General features: G+C 39.8%; 1 protein-coding gene across 9 annotated transcripts in view; it reads left to right on the top strand.

Moving 5' to 3' along the window:
* Nucleotides 1-20,062, top strand: part of RHOT1 (ras homolog family member T1) — a 57,904-nt gene that overhangs the window by 16,546 nt on the left and 21,296 nt on the right. For all 9 annotated transcript variants that reach the window (XR_008961227.1, XM_044390705.3, XM_057317932.1 and 6 more), the window contains 11 exons: nucleotides 1,228-1,309; nucleotides 4,438-4,481; nucleotides 4,792-4,845; nucleotides 4,977-5,029; nucleotides 9,109-9,217; nucleotides 9,534-9,635; nucleotides 14,708-14,806; nucleotides 15,340-15,448; nucleotides 16,227-16,347; nucleotides 18,538-18,622; nucleotides 18,984-19,129. Coding sequence is in view for 8 of the 9 variants with exons in the window: in XM_044390705.3 (XP_044246640.1) it covers nucleotides 1,228-1,309; nucleotides 4,438-4,481; nucleotides 4,792-4,845; nucleotides 4,977-5,029; nucleotides 9,109-9,217; nucleotides 9,534-9,635; nucleotides 14,708-14,806; nucleotides 15,340-15,448; nucleotides 16,227-16,347; nucleotides 18,538-18,622; nucleotides 18,984-19,129 (1,004 nt within the window). In the remaining variant the exon portion in view is untranslated. The remainder of the gene's footprint in view (nucleotides 1-1,227; nucleotides 1,310-4,437; nucleotides 4,482-4,791; nucleotides 4,846-4,976; nucleotides 5,030-9,108; nucleotides 9,218-9,533; nucleotides 9,636-14,707; nucleotides 14,807-15,339; nucleotides 15,449-16,226; nucleotides 16,348-18,537; nucleotides 18,623-18,983; nucleotides 19,130-20,062) is intronic.

Genomic DNA, 20,062 nt, shown 5'->3' with positions numbered 1-20,062 from the left:
ACCTGCCTTCCATCTGACACTCCCCAGTCTTTGAGGCATTAGAACCCCTAGGTTTCTGACCACGTATTTGAGAACCTTTAATATTATCCACTGCGTCATTTTACAAGCCTCTGCCTACCTCAAAGGATTGTTTTGTGTCTCAAATGAGGTAAACTTAATTATAGTAGAGTACCACCAAAAGTAAGGTGGTTTTATGATTACTGGCAATATATTTGTGTTCCAGAATGAGGGACTGTTGGCTAAGGTCTTATGTATAGTTAGAATTTTGTTTTGGGGAATGGGACTGATGCAAATGGGATGAACACTATTTATTCTCTTCACATAGTTGGTATTATTAGCCCCACAGTTTGCATTTCCCCTTTCCTTAATCTTGTTTAGTTAGGAATATCTGTATAATTTCATTGTTCAGACAGGAATTTGGTACATTATATGGTAGTGTTTTCAAACAATTCCAAGTGCCACATGATCGTTCATTGTTTCTTTTGCTTTTTTTTCCCTCTTAAATAAGATACTGAAATAAGTAATTGCTTAATTTGTGAAATGAAGTATATTATCGTATGATCACTTGGAGTATAATACCTAAAAGTTTTCTACGATCGTTTAACTGAGTTTAGAATTGTCATTTTAGCATAGTCCTCTTGGGTATGGATAAGAGGTTTTTAATTGGTTTAAAAAATCATACAGTCTTTCTAAAAAAAATGCACTCATTAAACAAGGCTTATATAGCCAATCAGTTATCTTCTAGAAGAAATTAATTTTGGTAATGTATTGTTTTATTTGAGAATTGCTTTCGATTAACATAGCTCCTCATTTGTAGAGTATCTTAAGCAGTCAACAAAATGGAATAAAAACAGCCTTTTAAAAATCAGATGTTTGAAACACCAAATTAAGTACTGTTTTAGGCTGCATTAGATCTGAAGTACCCTTCATATGTCCTGTGCCCACACAAGTAGAAATGTGCATACTTTTTAAAAAGAAGTGTTTATTGGGGCGCCTGGATGACTCAGTTGGTGAGCAGGTCAGCTCAGGTCTTGATCTTAGGGTTGTGGGCTCAAGCACAAAAATAAGCATTTAAAAGTGTAATAAATCTTGAAAGGGTAGGTATGGGTGGAAGGGGCTAATATATAGATGAATTTACATGATCTGTTAACAGGTTTGATTGATAATATCCAAAGTTTTTTGTTTTTTTTTTTTTTTTTTCTTTTCTATACTTGTTTGCAAATGAAGGTTCCTCCCCGGGCAGAAGAAATTACCATTCCAGCTGATGTCACCCCTGAGAGAGTTCCAACACACATCGTAGATTACTCAGGTAATGAATATCCTCTTGTGGGTGAAGCTGCAGGTTAATTTAATAGTCCTCAAAAAAGGTATACATACTGAGCTTTAAAATATATTCCAGAATAGGTGTTCCTTTTTCTCTAGCAATAAATAATCATGTACTATTCTCGTCTCATTTATATCTCCCTGCCAGCCCCCACCCCATACCGCATATAAAGCCTCTGTCTTGTAGTTCTTGTCCCAGATTTACTAAGTTGGATTCCATAATAATGAAAGGAAAGAGTGATGGTAAATGACAAATAGTAGATAAATCATTACCCTCCTTGACTTGGCATGTTTGCAGAGATAAGTTCTGGATTAATTTTGTTATCAGGCATTCAGGAATGCTCTGATGATGTAGAAAGAGTTCTGAATTTGAGAATTTGTTGAGTTCTAAATTTGTTCTTTAATTTATCAGCGTTTGTCCCCTCCCCCAAATAATAGTTAAAACAGTCGTCAGCTTGCTTACTTTATATGATAATAAAAGCACATTTGTATTGCTTTTAATAATTTAAAATTTTTCTACCCACTAGTACTTACATTTTTTTTCTTTCAAAGATTTTATTTATTTATTTGACAGCCAGAGGGAGAGAGAGAGGGAGTGGCAGGCAGAGGGAGAAGCAGGCTCCCCCCTGAGCAGAGAGCCTGAAGTGGGGCTCCATCCCAGGACTCTGGGATCATGACCTAAGCTGAAGGCAGATGCTTAACCAACTGAACCACCCAGGCGCCCCTAGGACTTACTTTTTTTTTTTTTTTTTAAGTTTTTTTTATTTATTTATTCGACAGAGATGGAGACAGCCAGCGAGAGAGGGAACACAAGCAGAGGGAGTGGGAGAGGAAGAAACAGACTCACAGCAGAGGAGCCTGATGTGGGGCTCGATCCCAGAACACCGGGATCACGCCCTGAGCCGAAGGCAGGCGCCTAACTGCTGTGCCACCCAGGCGCCCCTTAGGACTTACTTTTTAATCACTAAATTATTTTGCTGTGTTCTGAGACTTCTTTTAAAAAAGGGGGGGGTGCCTGGCTGGTTCAGTCGGTAGAGAATGTGACTCTTGATCTTGGGGTTGTGAGTTTGAGCCCCACGCTGGGAGTCGGTTGTGACAGATATACACTCTGATGGGGGATATTCATAATGTGGGAAGCTATGTGGGGGTGGGAGGTATATGGGAAGTCTCTGTACCTTCCACTCTGTTCTGCTATGCGTTTAAAACTGCTCTAAAAAATAAAATCTATTTGTAAGAATGGCATAACTCCATTGGTAATACTTTGTTTTCCTAAGCTGGTGTTCCACATATTCTAAAAATAAAATATTAGACTGTGCAGTCTGATACATAGGACTATGAACACTTAAAACCTGGCTAGTCTAAGCTGAAGTGTGCTGTAAGTATAAAATACAGGTGGAATTAGAAGACTTGGTGTGAGAAAAAGAATGTAAATCTCATTAATAATTCTTGTGTTGCGTACATGTTGAAATTTTAATATTTTATTAAATATTAAATATCTTGGGTTAAATAAAAATGTACTTTTACCTGTTCCTTTTTTACTTTTTGAGGGGAAGGGGCACAGGGAGAGGGGGAGAGAGAATCTTAAGCAGGCTCCGCACCTAGTGCAGAACCTGACATGGGGCTCGATCCCACAACCCTGAGATCATGACCTGAGCCAGAATCAAGAGTCAGACTCTTGAGCCACCCACGCACCCCATCCTTTTGACTTTTTTTAATGTGACTACCAGAACATTAAAAATGACATACACGGCTTGCTCACCCAGCTGCTAGACAGCACTATACCAGAAGCTGAGGGGGTTGGACACTTTCTGGGGCAGTCAGCCTTATAACCTGCTTCGTTTACAAAATTACTCTTTTTCAGCATTGGAATTGAAGCCATTACCCATTGATTACTCAACATAAGAAAAGATACTTGAAATATGGCCAGTTATTTAACATAAATTAAAATACCATTGTACTCGTTTATGGTATTAGTTTGTATGTCAGAAATAACAGGCGTTCTGGGGGAAAATATTTAACACAAGGTGATCTAAATTAATATGTCGGTTATTGCTTTCCTCTTCATTTGTATGCTTTTTTTAAAAAAAGATATATTTATTTATTTGAGAGAGAGTGAGCGAGCGCACAAGCCAGAGGGGCAGAAGGAGAGGGAGAGGGGGCGCCTGGGTGGCACAGCGGTTAAGCGTCTGCCTTCGGCTCAGGGCGTGATCCCGGCGTTATGGGATCGAGCCCCACATCAGGCTCCTCCACTATGAGCCTGCTTCTTCCTCTCCCACTCCCCCTGCTTGTGTTCCCTCTCTCCCTGGCTGTCTCTATCTCTGTCAAATAAATAAATAAAATCTTAAAAAAAAAAAAAAAAGAGAGGAAGAGAATCTCAAGCAGACTCCTCGCTGAGTGCAGAGCTCAACGCAGGGCTCGATCTCCTGACCCTGATATCGTGACCTGAGCCGAAATCCAAAGTTGGATGCTAAACTGACTGTGCCACCCAAGCACCCCGTTCATTTGTTTGCTTTTTCATCATAGCTATGACCATGCACATCCCCTGCACTGTGGGGTTATACGCACATCCACCATTTGAGACCCATTCCGGCCAGAGATATGTGCTAGAAAGGGAATTCTTGACTCTTCACTCCCATGCTTGGGTTTTGTTTCTGGGGCCTGCTGTCTTGAGGTACAAGCTCTTAAGCTTGTATTGCCCCGATTCTCACCTGGCCTTCTGACCCTGTGTGGATGGACTCTTTGTCTGGGCTTCTGACCACAGCACCTAGTCTTCTAGCTTGGGTTTCTGATCTCTTTGGCCTGACCCTTCTCAACTCTGGGTCAGATGCTGGCCTAGATTTATCACACAATGCCTTCTGCTCTTGGTGCCTGACTTATCCTCTGGTAGACTTGTCTGCCAGTGCCAGCCAGCTCCCTTATCGTAGTCCAGCTCTCTCCTTTCCCTGGCTTGCCCTTGTCTTAGGCACCTCATCTGGCTCTACGCTGTGTAAATCACATGAGCGATGGGGGGTGTTGGATGCGTGCCGCGTACATGTCAGCTCGGCCATTAGCTTTTATGAAAATGTTTAAAATAAATATAAAATAATGAACATTTTTTGACTTTGTTATTTGTAGAAGCAGAACAGAGTGATGAACAGCTTCATCAAGAGATATCACAGGTGAGTTAAAGAAATAGCTGTAGGTCTTTTTGGTGGGAAAACAGTGATGATTTTGTGAGTCTGTCTTTTTATTTTCTCACTTAGGTCTTTTCAGTTCTCTGTTGTTAACTGCTGCCTTTGAGTATGTATTTTTGCAGTAAGTCCTTAGGAACTTCTTCCTCTTAGAGGCATGCTAAATGTGGGGGTTTTTTTAGGTTTCAAATTTTATTCTTCCTTTGGCCCAAATATGTTAACTAGCTGGTAATTCAATGCTACTGTTTACATTTGTGTTGTTTAAAAATACCATTAATTTCTTAATTTTTTCTTGTAGGCTAACGTCATCTGCATAGTTTATGCTGTTAACAACAAGCATTCTATTGATAAGGTATGAGCGTGTGACTTTTTTCACTGTATCTCGTTAAATTTCAATGGGGGCACTTTTAAAATTGATCCTCAATTTAGAGTTTTCAGATAAGATCCTCATTGTGGCTTAGCTCTTCTTAATTTTCTTTTTAGGTAACAAGCCGATGGATTCCTCTCATAAATGAAAGAACGGACAAAGACAGCAGGTATTTTTTTCTTTTCTTTGAAACTTTGTATATTGAAAATTTCAAACTTAAAGAAAAGTTGCAAGAAATAGTACAGTGAACACCTGTAAATCCTTCACTTACATCTACTAGTTAACCTTTGCCACATTTGCTTTACCTATAGGTCTTTCTCTGTTTATAGACACACATCGGTTTTGGGAGGAATTATTTGAGGCAGCACATATATTTGTGAGCAAAGCAGAAAATAGTACCAGAACTAAAATGATTGACAACTTCTGACATGAAATATTTTGATCATTAATCTTACATAATTTCTCACACCACTGCTAAAGAAGTCTCCACTTTAGAAGTCCTCTTCTATTGTCTGTGCCTTCTCTGTGGAGGTGCCCCTTGCGTGAGGAACGACTTCCCCCTGTCACTGATTGCTCACAGGTTGTGTGTATGAGGGCGCAGGACTGGGAGGAGAGTGAGTGCCCTCTGACATCTGGCTTATCCGCTTGACTTCACTGAGCCTTCCTTCCTTTCTGTAGGGCAGAAAAGACTAACGCCTGTCTTGACTGCCTGTGGCAATTTTGAGAATCCGCTGAAATAATGCACTTGTACTGCTTTATAAGTTCTCTAAAGAACACTAGAGGTCTTTATTTAGGAATGCATAGAGGGAGATTTCTTCGAAATTCTTTGGAAGATACACATGTGATAGGGAGAAGTAAGAGAACACAACTTCTGTATTTTTCATATGAACGGAATGATAGTTCTGGGTTATAAGTGTTTTCAGTTTTAAGTCCAAATGGAAACCAAAAATTTTTCTTGCAGTATTATTTAATGGAACATGTCATTTATGAGGCATTTTTAAATGTTAGGGAAATCAGACTAATGTCTGTGTATTGCACCCATCTGGCCCTTTATTTACTTTTTTAGATTTCTCTGTTGGTTGGACATTTTTCTGCCTTGAAACTGTAAAGACTTGGTTCTGAACAGATGGACGTGGTCATTGGCCCCGCCTCATGTATTTATGGAGGGGGACTTTGTGACTGAGATGGCATTGTATATGCTGTGTCTTGCAGCGCTGAGGGCTCCTCTTTGTCATAGTTTTAAACTTTGAAGTGACTTCTTGACAAGGTAGAAAAGAGACAGTGACCCCGTAGAGCTACGCTCTCCAGCGTAGTAGACTCTAGTCAGGTGGGGCGATTTAACTTCAAATTAAGTAAAACTAAATAAAACTAAAAGTTCAGTTCCTTGGTTCCATGCAGCCACGTTTCAGGTGCTCAGGAGCCACTTGTGGCTGGTGGTTACAGTAATGGACAGTACAGATGAAGATCGTTTCCAGCAACACGGAAGGGTGTATGGGATAGGGCTGCCTTGGAGGGGTCCACGGCTGTATGCTCCTGCCACTGGCTCTTCTTGCTGCACACGTGAGCTGTTTCCACAGGGGACTCTTCAGAGAAGGCAGTTTTTCTGGGATCTATCAAGCACCAGATTGGAGCCCTGAGTTAAAAAAAAAATTAGTTTCACCATGACAGCTTCCTGAAATTCTGTGGCTAGTTTTGTGGCCCTTTTGGTATCTGAAAGTAGCTTTTAACATTTGAAGATCAATTTGAGCTTTCTCAGATGTGGCTGGGTTTTTTTTCCCTCTTCGAACCATATAAGCATACTTAACTTTTCTTGGGCTTGACTTGTCCCAAGGGGGCCTGTTTCTTTGCTATATGGACCTTACACTTTCCCAGTAACTTCTTTCCTGAGCCTCATACCTTAAGATAATTATATTTGTTGCACATATATTTTCCGTAGGACTTGCATGGACTGTTGTCACAGTGGTTCTTAATCGGGGGTGCCCATCACTTTCACCTGAGGTACTTTCAAAGAATATAGGTGCCTTTTCCCCACCCCTGGAGTTTTAGAATCTGTAGGTGTGGAGTAGGGCTTGGACATGTGTATTTTTTTAAGCTCCATAAATTATTTTGTATACATCTTAAGTCGTAAACCACTACATTTTTGGAGACCCTCCTGTCTTTGTTAGAAATGAAGCATGAGAGACTATGGACTCTGGGAAACAAACTGAGGGCCTCAGAGGGGAGGGGGTGGGGGAATGGGCTAGGCCGGTGATGGGTAGTAAGGAGGGCACGTATTGCATGGTGCACTGGGTGTTATACGCAAGTAATGAACCATCGAACTGTACATCGGAAACCGGGGATGTACTGTATGGTGACTAACATAATATAATAAAAAAACATTAAAAAAAAAAGATTATAAAATGGAAACAAAGGATTCACATGCTCACGGACACATGTTATAGTTAGCATCTTAATAAACCGGTTTTTCTAAAAAAAAAAAAAAAAAACTATGTTTGGGTGACATAGTGGGCCAGTCCCTTCACGCGTAACCGTACTAGGGGAGTAAATGGATGCGCACAGAATTTCTCTTGCTATCTGGAGTTCCAGCAAGATGATTTGCTTTTTCTCCAAGCTCTCTTGCAGGATGTACAAATAACAGTTCCCTGCTAGTGTAGCTCCCGTTGATAATCCCCGTTTGGATTTCTTTTTTTTTTTTTTTTTTTTTTTAAAGATTTTATTTGTTTATTTGACAGAGATAGAGACAGCCAGCGAGAGAGGGAACACAAGCAGGGGGAGTGAGAGAGGAAGAGGCAGGCTCCCAGCCGAGGAGCCTGATGTGGGGCTCGATCCCATAACGCCGGGATCACGCCCTGAGCCGAAGGCAGACGCTCAACCGCTGTGCCACCCAGGCGCCCCCCCATTCAGATTTCTGATAGGCCTGTCAGATTTAACTTGTCTGAAACAAAATCCTTAATTCCCTGCCTACTCCCCCCACCCCCAAAATCAATCTTTTCTGACTCAGGAGATCAACTCATTTTGTCCAGCCGGAAACCTGTGTATTTTTCTTGATTTCTGCCTTGCCCTCAACCTCCATATCTAATCTACCAGTTGTTCCTATCAGTTCTGTTTGTAAAATGTATCTCAAATCTGAATGCTTTCTCTCCATCTTCACTGCCCTACCCCAGGCTACCACCTTTTAAAAAGCTTTTTATTGTTGAAAAAAAATCAGGCATATAACAAAAGTAAAGAGGATCGTCTAATGATTCCCTCTGTGTCTGTCACCGGCTTCAACAGTTATCAGTTTGTGGCCAGTCTTGTTTCATTTATTACCCCTTCCATTGGGATCATTTTGAACAAATCATACTGTCAGTATCTCAGTCTGTTTCTCTGAAAGGCAACATATGACTCATTTTTAAATGTTGATCAGATCATATTGTGCCCCTACTCATAATTCTTCACTGACTTCCGTTTTACACTTACAATAAAATGCACACTCCTTACCACAGCCTCTGTGTCTGGCCTTTGCTCTTCTTTCCAACCCCGTTACACACCTCTTCCCCTTTGCTTAGTACTCGCTAGCCGCTCTGACATTTTTCTGTTCTTTGGACTCACCAGGGTGTTTTTTCAGTTTGAGCCCTTTGTACACACTGTCCCTTCTTCCTGCTGAGCTCTTTTCTGGCTCTTCACAGGGCCCATTTCATCTCATCCTTCACTCCTTGGCTCACATGCCACTTTGTCAGAGAGATTTTCCCCTGATTACCATATAATTAGCCCCCTCCCATGACTCTGTCCGTATCCCCCTATTTACTCTCTTCATTGCATTTATGGAATTGGAAAGTGTATTGTTTGTTTGCTTATTGTCTATTTTCTGATTTTCACTATTAGAATGGGCAGGACCTTGTCTGTCTTATATCCTTTAATGCTTAAAACAGTACCTGGCTTATAAGAAGTACTCAGTAGGGGCGCCTCGCGGCTCAGTCAGAAGAGCATGCTACTCTTAATCTTGGGGTCATGAGTTCAAGACTCAGGTTGGGTGTAGAGATTACTAAAGAAAATAAATCAACTTTAAAAAAATTAAAAAAAAATAAGTACTCCATAAATATTTTTGAATATGAACATGCTGTCTAGGGGACTGGCACTGACTACGCTAGAGGGTTCATGTTGGGGGGATTCAGTAAAGCTAATTAGAATGGGTTATTATATACTTTGAAATAGATATTTAAAGTCTTTTGCTTTCCTTATTATTGCAATATATCCTGTTTATTTCAGGCTGCCTTTGATATTGGTTGGGAACAAATCTGATCTGGTGGAATATAGTAGTATGGAGACCATCCTTCCCATTATGAACCAGTACACAGAAATAGAAACCTGTGTGGAGGTATGCCTTACCATTTGATTTAGAAATTTGCTGCTGGTGCATTCTCACTAAACCGTGGTTTGAAATAGGATGTGAGAAGGTGTGGGATGGAATAAATTTCCCGCTGTTTGTGAAGTCATGTAAACCAAATACAACAGAGAACTTGGAATTGGCCTCTGAGTTCTTTGTAGACATTAATATTATGATTTCAACAAAGAAAAAAGTATTTTTCAGTTTCTTCAAGCAATCTTGTTATTACCTTACACTGATAGTTTAAAGATTGTTTTTGGCTCCCATAATTGCTTTTAGAGTATAAAATTTTAAACTTTTTTTTCAGTGTTCAGCAAAAAACCTGAAGAACATATCAGAGCTCTTTTATTATGCACAGAAAGCTGTTCTTCATCCTACAGGGCCGCTATACTGTCCAGAAGAGAAAGAGGTAACCACCTACCCCCCAGGCTGTGTTAGTAGGAGCTGGAATGTGTAGGTAGTAACTTTAGTAGTGATTTTTGGCGCTCTTAAGTATTGTTCTAAACTGCTGAAATTTAAATTTATTGTCTATTAAACAATTACATTTTCTAGATACTTGAAAGACATTCATGTTAAATACTGTGAATAGTATTCCAGGTCAAATAGTGCTTCAGGAACTGCCATTAAAACAAACAGAAGAATTGGCAACAATAACAGCAAAGTCTGAAGACTTACCTAATACTCTACTTACTTTGCTGGTATAAAGTTCTCACACTTAAAAACACACACAAATGAAAACCTTGTGTAATGATTTGACATGGGTACAGCATGTAACACAATTTGAACATTCCTTTTTGTTTCATGGCTAAGAAACTGTAATATCTAAAATTTAATACTTGCTATAGCCTTTTTTCTTTTTTAAAAAAATTTATGTATTTGTTTTTTAATTCCAGTATAATTAATGTACAACGATGTATTAGTTTCAGGTGTACAATATAGTGATTTAGCAGTTCTGTACGTTACTCAGTGCTCATCCTGATAAATGTACCCTAGGGGCGCCTGAGTGGCTCAGTCGGTTAAGCATCTGCCTTCGGCTCGGGTCATGATTCCAGGGTCTTGGGATCTAGCCCTGTGTTGGGCTCCCTGTTCAGCAGGGAGCCTGCTTCTCCCTCTCCCTCTGCCATTCCCCCTACTTGTCCTCTCTGGCTCTATCTCTCTGTCAAATAAATAAATAAAATATTTAAAACTAAATGAATGAATGAATGAATGAACCCTTAATACCCTTCACCTATTTGCCATAGACTTTTTTTTTTTTAAGAGTTCTTTGTTTATGTGTGCACGAGCTGGGGGAAGGGCAGAGGGAGAGGGAGAGAGAAAGAATCTTCAAGCTGACTCCACGCTGAGCACAGAACCTGATGCGGGGCTTGATCCCAGAACCCTGAGATCACGACCTGAGCCGAAACCCAGAGTTGGCCACTCGACTGACTGAGCCACCCAGGCGCCCCTGCCATAGACTTGTATGGACATACCGCATTTTGTTTCTTTATCATTCATCTGGTGATTGACATTTGGGTTGTTTCCATTTTTTGATCATTGTGAGTAGAGTTGCTATTAACATTCATACGAAAGTTGAATACCTGTTTTCATTTCTTTTGAGTGTATACTGAGGAGTGAATTGCTAGGTCACATGGTAGTTCTGTTAAACCATTGAGGAATCACCAAACTGAATGGGCCGTTTCCCCACGTCTTTGCCATGCCAACACTTGCTATTTTCCTTTTTGTGTGTCTGTGTGTGCACTTTATTATAGCCATCCTAGTCGTGGTGGTGGTTTTGATTTGCATTTCCCTGTTACCTAATGATGTGAAACGTCCTCTCATGTGCTTCTTGGCCATTTGTATATGGAGAAATGTTTATTTAAGTCTTTGCCCATGTCTTGGGTTGCCTTCTTATTGTTGAGTTTCTAAGAAATAAAAAGTTGCAGATTTTTTCTAAGAAAAGTTTAGTATCGGTGAGTGGCTGGCAGACCTTGACCTATGGGCCAAATTGGCCTGCCACCTGTTTTTGTACAGCCTGTGAGCTAAAAATTTATATAGTACATGTTTTTCAATGATTGAAAAAAAAATCTGAAGAAATAATATTTTGTTATATGGGAAAATCATATGACTTTCAAATTTCATCATTCATAAATAACATTTTACTGCAACACAGCCACACTCATTCCTTTATGTTTGTCTGTGACTGCTTTCGTGCTGCGAAGGCACGAGTAGCTGCACCAGAGCCCGTGCGCAGTGCCCTCCCTTCTCCCTGCTGCCCGGGGCACTGCTGATCGCATGACCCAGTTATGACTTGACAGTGTGAGTACCATGTGTGCCCCGGTACCTAAGCATCTTACTGTTTTATTAATCAGTGCATTACCTCGCATGCCAGAACAAAAGAAATTATATGGCAAAGCAGATAGATTTTCTGGGCCCAGACTCCAGGTCTAGCATTGTTCTTTGAGGGACTTTGACGCAAATGCAAAGGAATTTTCCGTGTTTTGTAATCCATTTGACTGTGCACTTGAGCTTCCTTCTCACCTTCAGTTGGAACTGATTAATCTGTAGTGTAATGACGCGCAAACAGGAAAATATCAAGAAAAGAATCTCCTGTAATTGTATAAATACCTTCCAAGCAGTTCACATGCTCAGTTAAAATGCTCTGTTTCTGGCTATGTGTCAGTATTGGCCATATGTATCTACAAAATGATTTTCAAGGATGAAATATGTACATCTCATTGCAGATCAGCATTAACAGATGAGCACTTTCCGTCTCCATGATAGAGAACACTAACTTTGAACCCTAATGAAACAAAATGGCATTTCTCCAAAAAGAGTTCTATTTTTCTTATTAGTAGACTTGTATAGCAAATTTATGCTCCCTTATTATTACATTTTGAATTCTGTCAATAAAAACTTCCTGGAAATTTGATTCTCTCTTGCTATATAATGTATAAATACCTATATGATATTCCTGATTTTGCCTGTTGGTCTCCAAAGCCTAAAATATTTGCTATGTGGCGCTTCACAGAAAAAGTGCTGCTGACCCCTGGTATAAGTAATTAATCTGAGTTATCCCTTAATCTGACCCTGATTTACTCTTCCTTAATCCTGGTTTACTGTTCCAGAATTGGAGTGCTTCCGCTCTTAGTCCAGTATTTCCCTAATTTGCGTCATGATAGTCACTAGGCACACTTCTTAAAAACGACAATTCCATTCTGATTCAGCCAGGTACATTATCTTATGATCAAGGAAATTTGGGAAAGTCTCATACTATAGAGATTTACCTGAGGCCTTGGCCTAGTGGTACATTAAATGCCCTCTATTAGTTTGTTCTCAGTGCTTTAATTGCTACTTTTTTCCTAGGCCTATTATTAGTTCTGCTAATCTGCTTATCGCTCCTTCCCCTCCCCCAGTCCCAGAGACTCAAAGTTCTACCACCATCTGTTACTTGTTTCTTACAGGGACCTGCCTGAGATAAAGTGTGTAACTTTTAGAAACAATCTTGTTTTAGACAAGTATAAGCTTTGAGTCTAAGCTTATACCAGCACCATTTATGTAGACAACAATAATAAACTTTTTTTTTTTTTCCCCTAAGTAAACTGCCCCCAACACGGGACTGGAAATCATGACCCTGAGATCAAGAGCTGCACCCTCTACCAACTGAGCCAGCCAGGCGCCCCAACAAGAAACTTTCAACACAGGGGGCGCCTGGCCGGCTCAGTGGGTTGAGCCTCCTACCCTTGATTTCAGCTCAGGGTTGTGAGATTCAGCACAGAGCCTTCTTAAGATGCTCTCTTCCTCTGCCCCTCCACCCCAGGTCGTGGGTGCACGCGTGTGCACATGCTCTCTCTCTTTCCCTCTCTCTCAAAAATAAATAAATACATGTAAAAAAAAAACCAAAACAAAACTTTTAACACGGATTTGAGGTGGAATCATCAAAAAAATAATATTCAAGATTAAAGCCTGATGATTAATTTAAAATTAATTCTGGTGATGATGGACTCTGTATGGCCCATGGAGTCCTCTGCTTACCTAATAATGAAAAAGATGTGACTTGTATAATAATGTTTATTGTGCGGGCGCCTGGGTGGCACAGCGGTTAAGCGTCTGCCTTCGGCTCAGGGCATGATCCCGGCGTTATGGGATCGAGCCCCACATCAGGCTCCTCCGCTATGAGCCTGCTTCTTCCTCTCCCACTCCCTCTGCTTGTGTTCTCTCTCTTGCTGGCTGTCTCTATCTCTGTCGAATAAATAAAATCTTTAAGAAAAAAAAATGTTTATTGTGAGGGTTTCAGTTACTCATATGCAAAATGAATTTTTTTGTTACTGTAAAAATTTTTTACAGCTTTATTGAAATATAATTCTTAATACCTTTCAAACATAGTCATATTTTGGTGTTATATTTTAAGGTAGTTCCTATTTAAATACTGTATTGAGCCAATAGCTTATACCACTTAGCTTCTTTTTTTTTTTTTTTTTTTAAGATTTTTATTTATTTATTTGTCAGCACAAGCAGGGGAGCAGCAGGCAGAGGGAGAAGCAGGATCCCTGCTGAGCAAGGAACCTGATGTGGGACTCAATACCAGGACTCTGGGATCATGATCTGAGCTGAAAGCAGATGCTTGACCGACTGAGCCATGTAGGCATCCTAGACCACTTCAGCTTGTGATACATTTCAAGCTGTAGTGAAAAATGCATCACTTTATTTTTCTTCAAATTACCTTTTTTAAATGTAGCTTTTTATGATGTGAGGAAAAACCACTTGTACAAAATAAAGTTATTTTTAGATTCTATTTTTTACATCATTCTAGCTATTTCTACCTTTTGAAACATTTAGGTTATTATATGACAGGTTTTTAAAAATGTGAGTAAATAAAGTATAACAATGTCATCTTTATTAATTTTGGATATCTAATATTAGGATCACATTTATAGAAGTTATATCTTACTATTCTTTAAGTAAAAAATCACCCATACTTGTAGACTTTTTAGCTTATGGCCCACTTAATACTCTTTTTTTTTTTTTTTTAAAGAATTTATTTATTTGACAGAACAAGCAGGGGGAGCAGGAGAGGGAGAGGGAAAAGCAGGCTCCCCACTGAGCAGGGAGCCCGATGCGGGTCTCGATCCCAGGACCCTGGGATCATGACCTGAGCTGAAGGCAGACGCTTAACGACTGAGCCAGCCAGGTACCCCTCAGGATTATTCTTTTTTTTTTAAAGATTTTATTTATTTATTTGACAGAGATAGAGACAGCCAGCGAGAGAGGGAACACAAGCAGGGGGAGTGGGAGAGGAAGAAGCAGGCTCATAGCGGAAGAGCCTGATGTGGGGCTCGATCCCAGATCGCCAGGATCACGCCCTGAGCCGAAGGCAGACGCTTAACCTCTGTGCCACCCAGGCGCCCCTCTCAGGATTATTCTTAACGTTACTTATGAAAGTCATATTTTGAAATCCCAACTGTCTTAATTAACAGAATTGTTTCTTTTTTCAATGATATATAGATGAAACCAGCCTGTATAAAAGCCCTCACCCGTATATTTAAAATATCTGATCAAGATAACGATGGCACTCTCAATGATGCTGAACTCAACTTCTTTCAGGTAGCCCTCTTCTTCTTCAGGCATTTCCGTATCTTGGGTGGGGGGTTGTTGGGAAATTTATAAAAATATTATTAGCTTAAAGCATGTTATGTTGATAAGCATGTCTCTTTCATGTAAAATTGTCTTTCCCCTCAAGCTATTTAAGTCTTCAGCTGGGGTTTACAACTCTCCTAGCATAGGAATTAAGGGGACTCTTTGACCATGTCGTTTCATGGTATATAGTGGGTGTATTAAAGATGACTTGAAGTTTGAACTCTGAATTATTTTTTCTTTCTTGGTTTTGTATAATATGGGTAAACAAAGAGCTGTGTGTTTTAGAAATGCTATGGAGAGAGTAGGGAAAGTTTCTTTCCTTCTACATATGACATGTTTTAAATAAATAATGCAAAGCAGAGATGATCCTATTCTAATTTAAGATTTGGGTGTTTTTTTTTTCGTTACAACTGATTTAATGTTTTGTAGACTGATGTTTTATATTTTTTGTGGTTTTAATGCTGTTTTGTTTTTAAATTTATTTTCATGTTTTTTGCTAGAGAATTTGTTTCAATACTCCATTAGCTCCCCAAGCTCTGGAAGATGTCAAGAATGTCGTCCGGAAACATATAAGTGATGGTGTGGCTGACAGTGGATTGACATTGAAAGGTGAGTGAATGGTGTTTTCCCCCCTTTTAAACTTCATGTTTTCAGTCTTTGGCAGAAGGTGAAGGTCTTAATAGCATTATATATACTTTAAGGAAATGTTAGTATTTAGTAATAGGCCTAAGATCTAACTTGGTTATTAAGAGTTACAAGAGACAGGCCACTGATGGAGATAATTATCCTTATTGTCAGCATAAATTAGAAGTGGGGAAATCGCTCGGATCTTAGGAAGGCAGAGGACCGTCTGAGGGGCAGAGATTTCTGGGACAAATAAACTTATCTTAAAATTCGTAACTACTTAAAAGCATCCTTTCAATATAAATTATTTTCAGGGCAGACATTTTGTCTACCAGTCACATTTACCAAGTACAAAATGTTCCTTGTAGAATATATTATCGAGCCGCAGTGAAATAAGAGATGAACTTGAAAACCACTGTTTTCCGTTATAGAAATAGGTTCAAAAATCTATAAAAGGACTTCATTTATTTTTATCACGTAACTTTGTGAATGTCAGTGTATTCCTTGGGATGCATGTTTGGCCCTTTTAGCCATCGCCATCTCTTGCTGACCTGGGAGTATGTGTATGTGTGCAGTGACTCTGAAGTCAGCTCTGTCTCATTGGCAGCTTGATGAGGTTTGTTTTGATTTCACTTCCAGTATGCAAAGCATACGTGTCTGTTCACGGTTCTAGCTCTTGCCATTATGTGTTACGTGCTTTTCTCGCTCGTGACTTGGTACCCTTACTCACATCACCTGTACTTACTGATTTATTTTATTTCAGGTTTCCTTTTCTTACACACACTTTTTATCCAGAGAGGGAGACACGAAACTACTTGGACTGTGCTCCGACGATTTGGCTATGATGATGATCTGGATTTGACACCCGAGTATTTATTCCCCTTGTATGTACCTTTGGCTTTCTAATTGATTTTGCTTGCCAAGTATTTTTAAGTTTTATTTAGCACACAGTTTAGATAGGTTTTGAGCTACTCAGAACTAATTTAGATTTACAGAGAGGTTTCTAGCAGGGTTTGTCAGCCTCGGCACAGTTGACATTTTAGAACAGACGACTCTCTGTTGTAGAGTCTGCCCCGTGTATAATAGGATGTTTAGCACATCCTTAGTTGCCAGTAACACCTCCTCCCCCAGCTGTGACAACTGAACACGTCCAGTGTCTCTAGAAATTGCCAAATGTTCCTTCAGGAGCGAAATCGTCCCCAGTTGAGAGCCCCCGATTTATAGCATGGCATAAATTTTTCCTCTTCTTCTCATGGGGAGTAAGAGTATCTTTTTTTATTCATCTCACTGAGGAAGGAGATAACAGATGCTGGACAAACTTGCATTTGGAATCAAGACGTCAGAGTATATTGGTTTACTTTCCTCTCCTTCTCCTCTGTGAGTTTTATGGCCATTTCTTAGCTCAGGATGAAATAAGTTAATTTTTCCTGAATAGCCTGTCTAGGAATTTTGTGGTTCTGTTTGTGGTTGTTATCCTGTGCTAATGCTCTGTGTAAGTTGTGTTTGTTTAAAATGGACGCATTGTCGCCCGAAACAGGAGACTACCTTGCTATGTGTTGTCTCTCCTGTACTCCAGGGACATAGGCTTTTCAGGGAAGTAACGTCCCAAGATCTGGCCTTTTGGGTCGTCAGCCTTTCTTCTTTTCTTTTTCTTTGGCACACTGTCTTCATATTGGCCCTTTTTATTTTATCATAGCACCCCTAGCTATCTATGTAAGGGTTTATAAAGACTCTTGTTTTTTTCATTTATCATCGTGGAGAAAGCAGAGTTCTTTCAGGCTGGATTCCTGGTCCATTAATCAGGTCTAAGTTGAAACTTCTCCTGTCAAAGTTACTAAATCTTGGCTCGAGTAATTTCCCAGATTTTTCAGTAAAAAACATATTGAATGAATAAATTTGTCCCGGGACCTTTTGTTAAGTTTTCTTTTCTGGGCCATTAACATGGGTAGGTAAATTCTACAGGAAGTTGCATATTATTTTCTTAAGCATGACAGTAAGAAAGCTCCATTGCTTAGGGCTTTGTGGCTCACACTAATCTCTCTCAGTTTCTGTCTGCCTTTCGTTTTCTGTAGAATAGCCTTGTAGAGCTACCACTTGAATCTTTCCAGCCTTCTTATTAAACTGTCTCCTTCTGTCCTTCATACTGCTACTAGATTAGTAGCTATATAAATACAGATTTGCCCATGTCACTTCCCTTAGAGCCAGGATAAAGCTCAGGCTTCTTAACCTGTTACACAAGGTCATTCATGATCTGCTCTGCTCATGCTTCACTCCCTGCCTTCATTCGAGAAGTAAATGCTACTATTCAACTATTTTTAGTCTACCAATCATCTATTGTTTCGGGCTTCAGGCTTTCGCCCAGGGATTCTCACTTTTCCCCTCCCTCTCCCCCAACCTAATTACTGCCTCTTGTCCTTCAAGTCTCCAAGTCAGGTGATAGTGTCTGTCAGCAGGACTGACACCTTCCCACCCCCATGTCAGAGATGTCTCCTTTCGTGTGGGCCCCCGTAGCATCCTTGGCTTACCCATATCCCCCGCTTGCCTCATTCTGTTGTGATAGTTAGGTTGTCTGTTTGCGGTCTGTCTCCTACTTGAATGTGGTTCCCTAGAGGTAGGGGGCCTGTCTTGTTTTTGTGTCCCTAGTGCTTAGCTCAGTGTCTTTGAACTGAACTTAGGATGGGTCAAACGTCAAATCAGGCAGGGATAACTTCTTTACATCATTTTCAGCTCATTACAGTGTTGACATAAGCCATAATTACGGCTTACAGTTTGTTTATACGAGAACAAACCCGTTACGGTGTAATTGGTGTTACTTGTAAAATTTTTATTTCAACCTGCCATTCAGAAATGTAAGAAAACTTTATATGTCAGCTCAGAATGAGTGTTATTACAGCTCTTCTGAGGATTGCCATGACTTTCCCTAGGAAGGTCTATATGGCTTCAGCAAAGGTATTTTATAAGTGGTGTCATCCCACAAAAAAAAATACTTGTTGCAATTTCATATTCATTTCTTAAATTATTTTAATATTTGGTTAATGATTTATTTTACTCTTAAATTTTTTTTTTGTCAATAGGCTAAAAATACCTCCTGATTGCACTACTGAATTGAATCATCATGCATATTTGTTTCTCCAGAGCACCTTTGACAAGCATGATTTGGTAAGCTTTTAGCTGCAGTTTTCCATGATTGTAATAAAATATTTTTCTGTAAATGATTTAGCTCTGTTCCCTCAGCTAGGGGATGCTCATGTCACATAGCCAAAAATTGCTCAAACTTCTTAAGTTAGACTAGCAAAAATTCTGTTAATTTACTTTCATTATTTTCTCAAGATGAAAAAGTCTGGTTTCTGACAGATTTGTATATAGATTCTCTCTCATATACATGAGAGAAATTTTCTCGAGAAAATGTAAAATTTCATTTGTTTTTAGAAGCATAGTTTTACTAGACTGGGGGCTCTGTGTTTGGAAATTATTCTCTTAGATATCTAAACATTTTGTGTACTTCTTTGTGTATCCTCAGGATAGAGACTGTGCTTTGTCACCTGATGAGCTTAAAGATTTATTTAAAGTTTTCCCTTACATACCGTGGGGGCCAGATGTGAATAACACAGTTTGTACAAATGAAAGAGGCTGGATAACTTACCAGGGATTTCTTTCCCAGTGGACGTGAGTACAGAGCTCACCTGTTTCCTTTACAGTTACAGCCAGTTTAAAATTACGACACGTCGGGGTGCCTGCGTGGCGCAGTCGTTAAGCGTCTGCCTTCGGCTCAGGGCGTGATCCCAGCGTTCTGGGATCGAGCCCCACATCAGGCTTCTCCAGTAGGAGCCTGCTTCTTCCTCTCCCGCTCCCCCTGCTTGTGTTCCCTCTCTCGCTGGCTGTCTCTCTCTGTCAAATTAATAAATAAAATCTTTAAAAAAAAAAAATTACGACATGTCACATTCATCATTTTGTAAGTTGGTCAGGTCTGAACAAAATGCTTCAATCGTAACTGCCTGTGAGCAGGATTTATAGTGCTTGCTGCTGTGTCTAAGATGAACTTTAGATGTTCTGTCAATTTATCAGGAGGGTCGTGTTTGCTTTCGGATGATGTACAGGGAAACAGTCGTAAGTCTTATTACATCAAAACCAAACTAGATTCTAATACTTTTTTGATTAAGGGAATTGGAAACCTCATTGCTATTACACAATTCTTAACACTTCCAGAATATGGGGAGAGCATATTTTACTCGACACTGAAGACTTATTTGAGGGTTTTTTTTTCTTGTTGTTTGTTTCTAATGCACTTCTTAGTGTGGGTTTTTCTACAATCTTCCTACAGCGTAGTACACATTGTATCCAGGACGCTGAAGACCTCCCTTGGTCACACATGATGACATTATTACCTTAGCCTTAGTGAGGCTAACTTTCTCAACACCAGGACCTCGTCTTTTTTCACATCACAAGAAGGGCTAACTAATTTCAAGTGCCTTCCAGTTATTTTTGCACCTTTTGCGAACCTTTTCCGATTTAATTATCAAGTCCTCATCCAGCCAGGATTTGCAGTACGCTGTGTAGCTTGGGAAGCAGATAGTATAAAATATCCTTAGATTTTGCCAG

This window comes from Ursus arctos, unplaced genomic scaffold (genome assembly GCF_023065955.2).
Source record: "Ursus arctos isolate Adak ecotype North America unplaced genomic scaffold, UrsArc2.0 scaffold_24, whole genome shotgun sequence".
Classification (NCBI taxonomy): domain Eukaryota; kingdom Metazoa; phylum Chordata; class Mammalia; order Carnivora; family Ursidae; genus Ursus; species Ursus arctos.
This window is presented reverse-complemented; position numbering and strand designations above follow the sequence as displayed.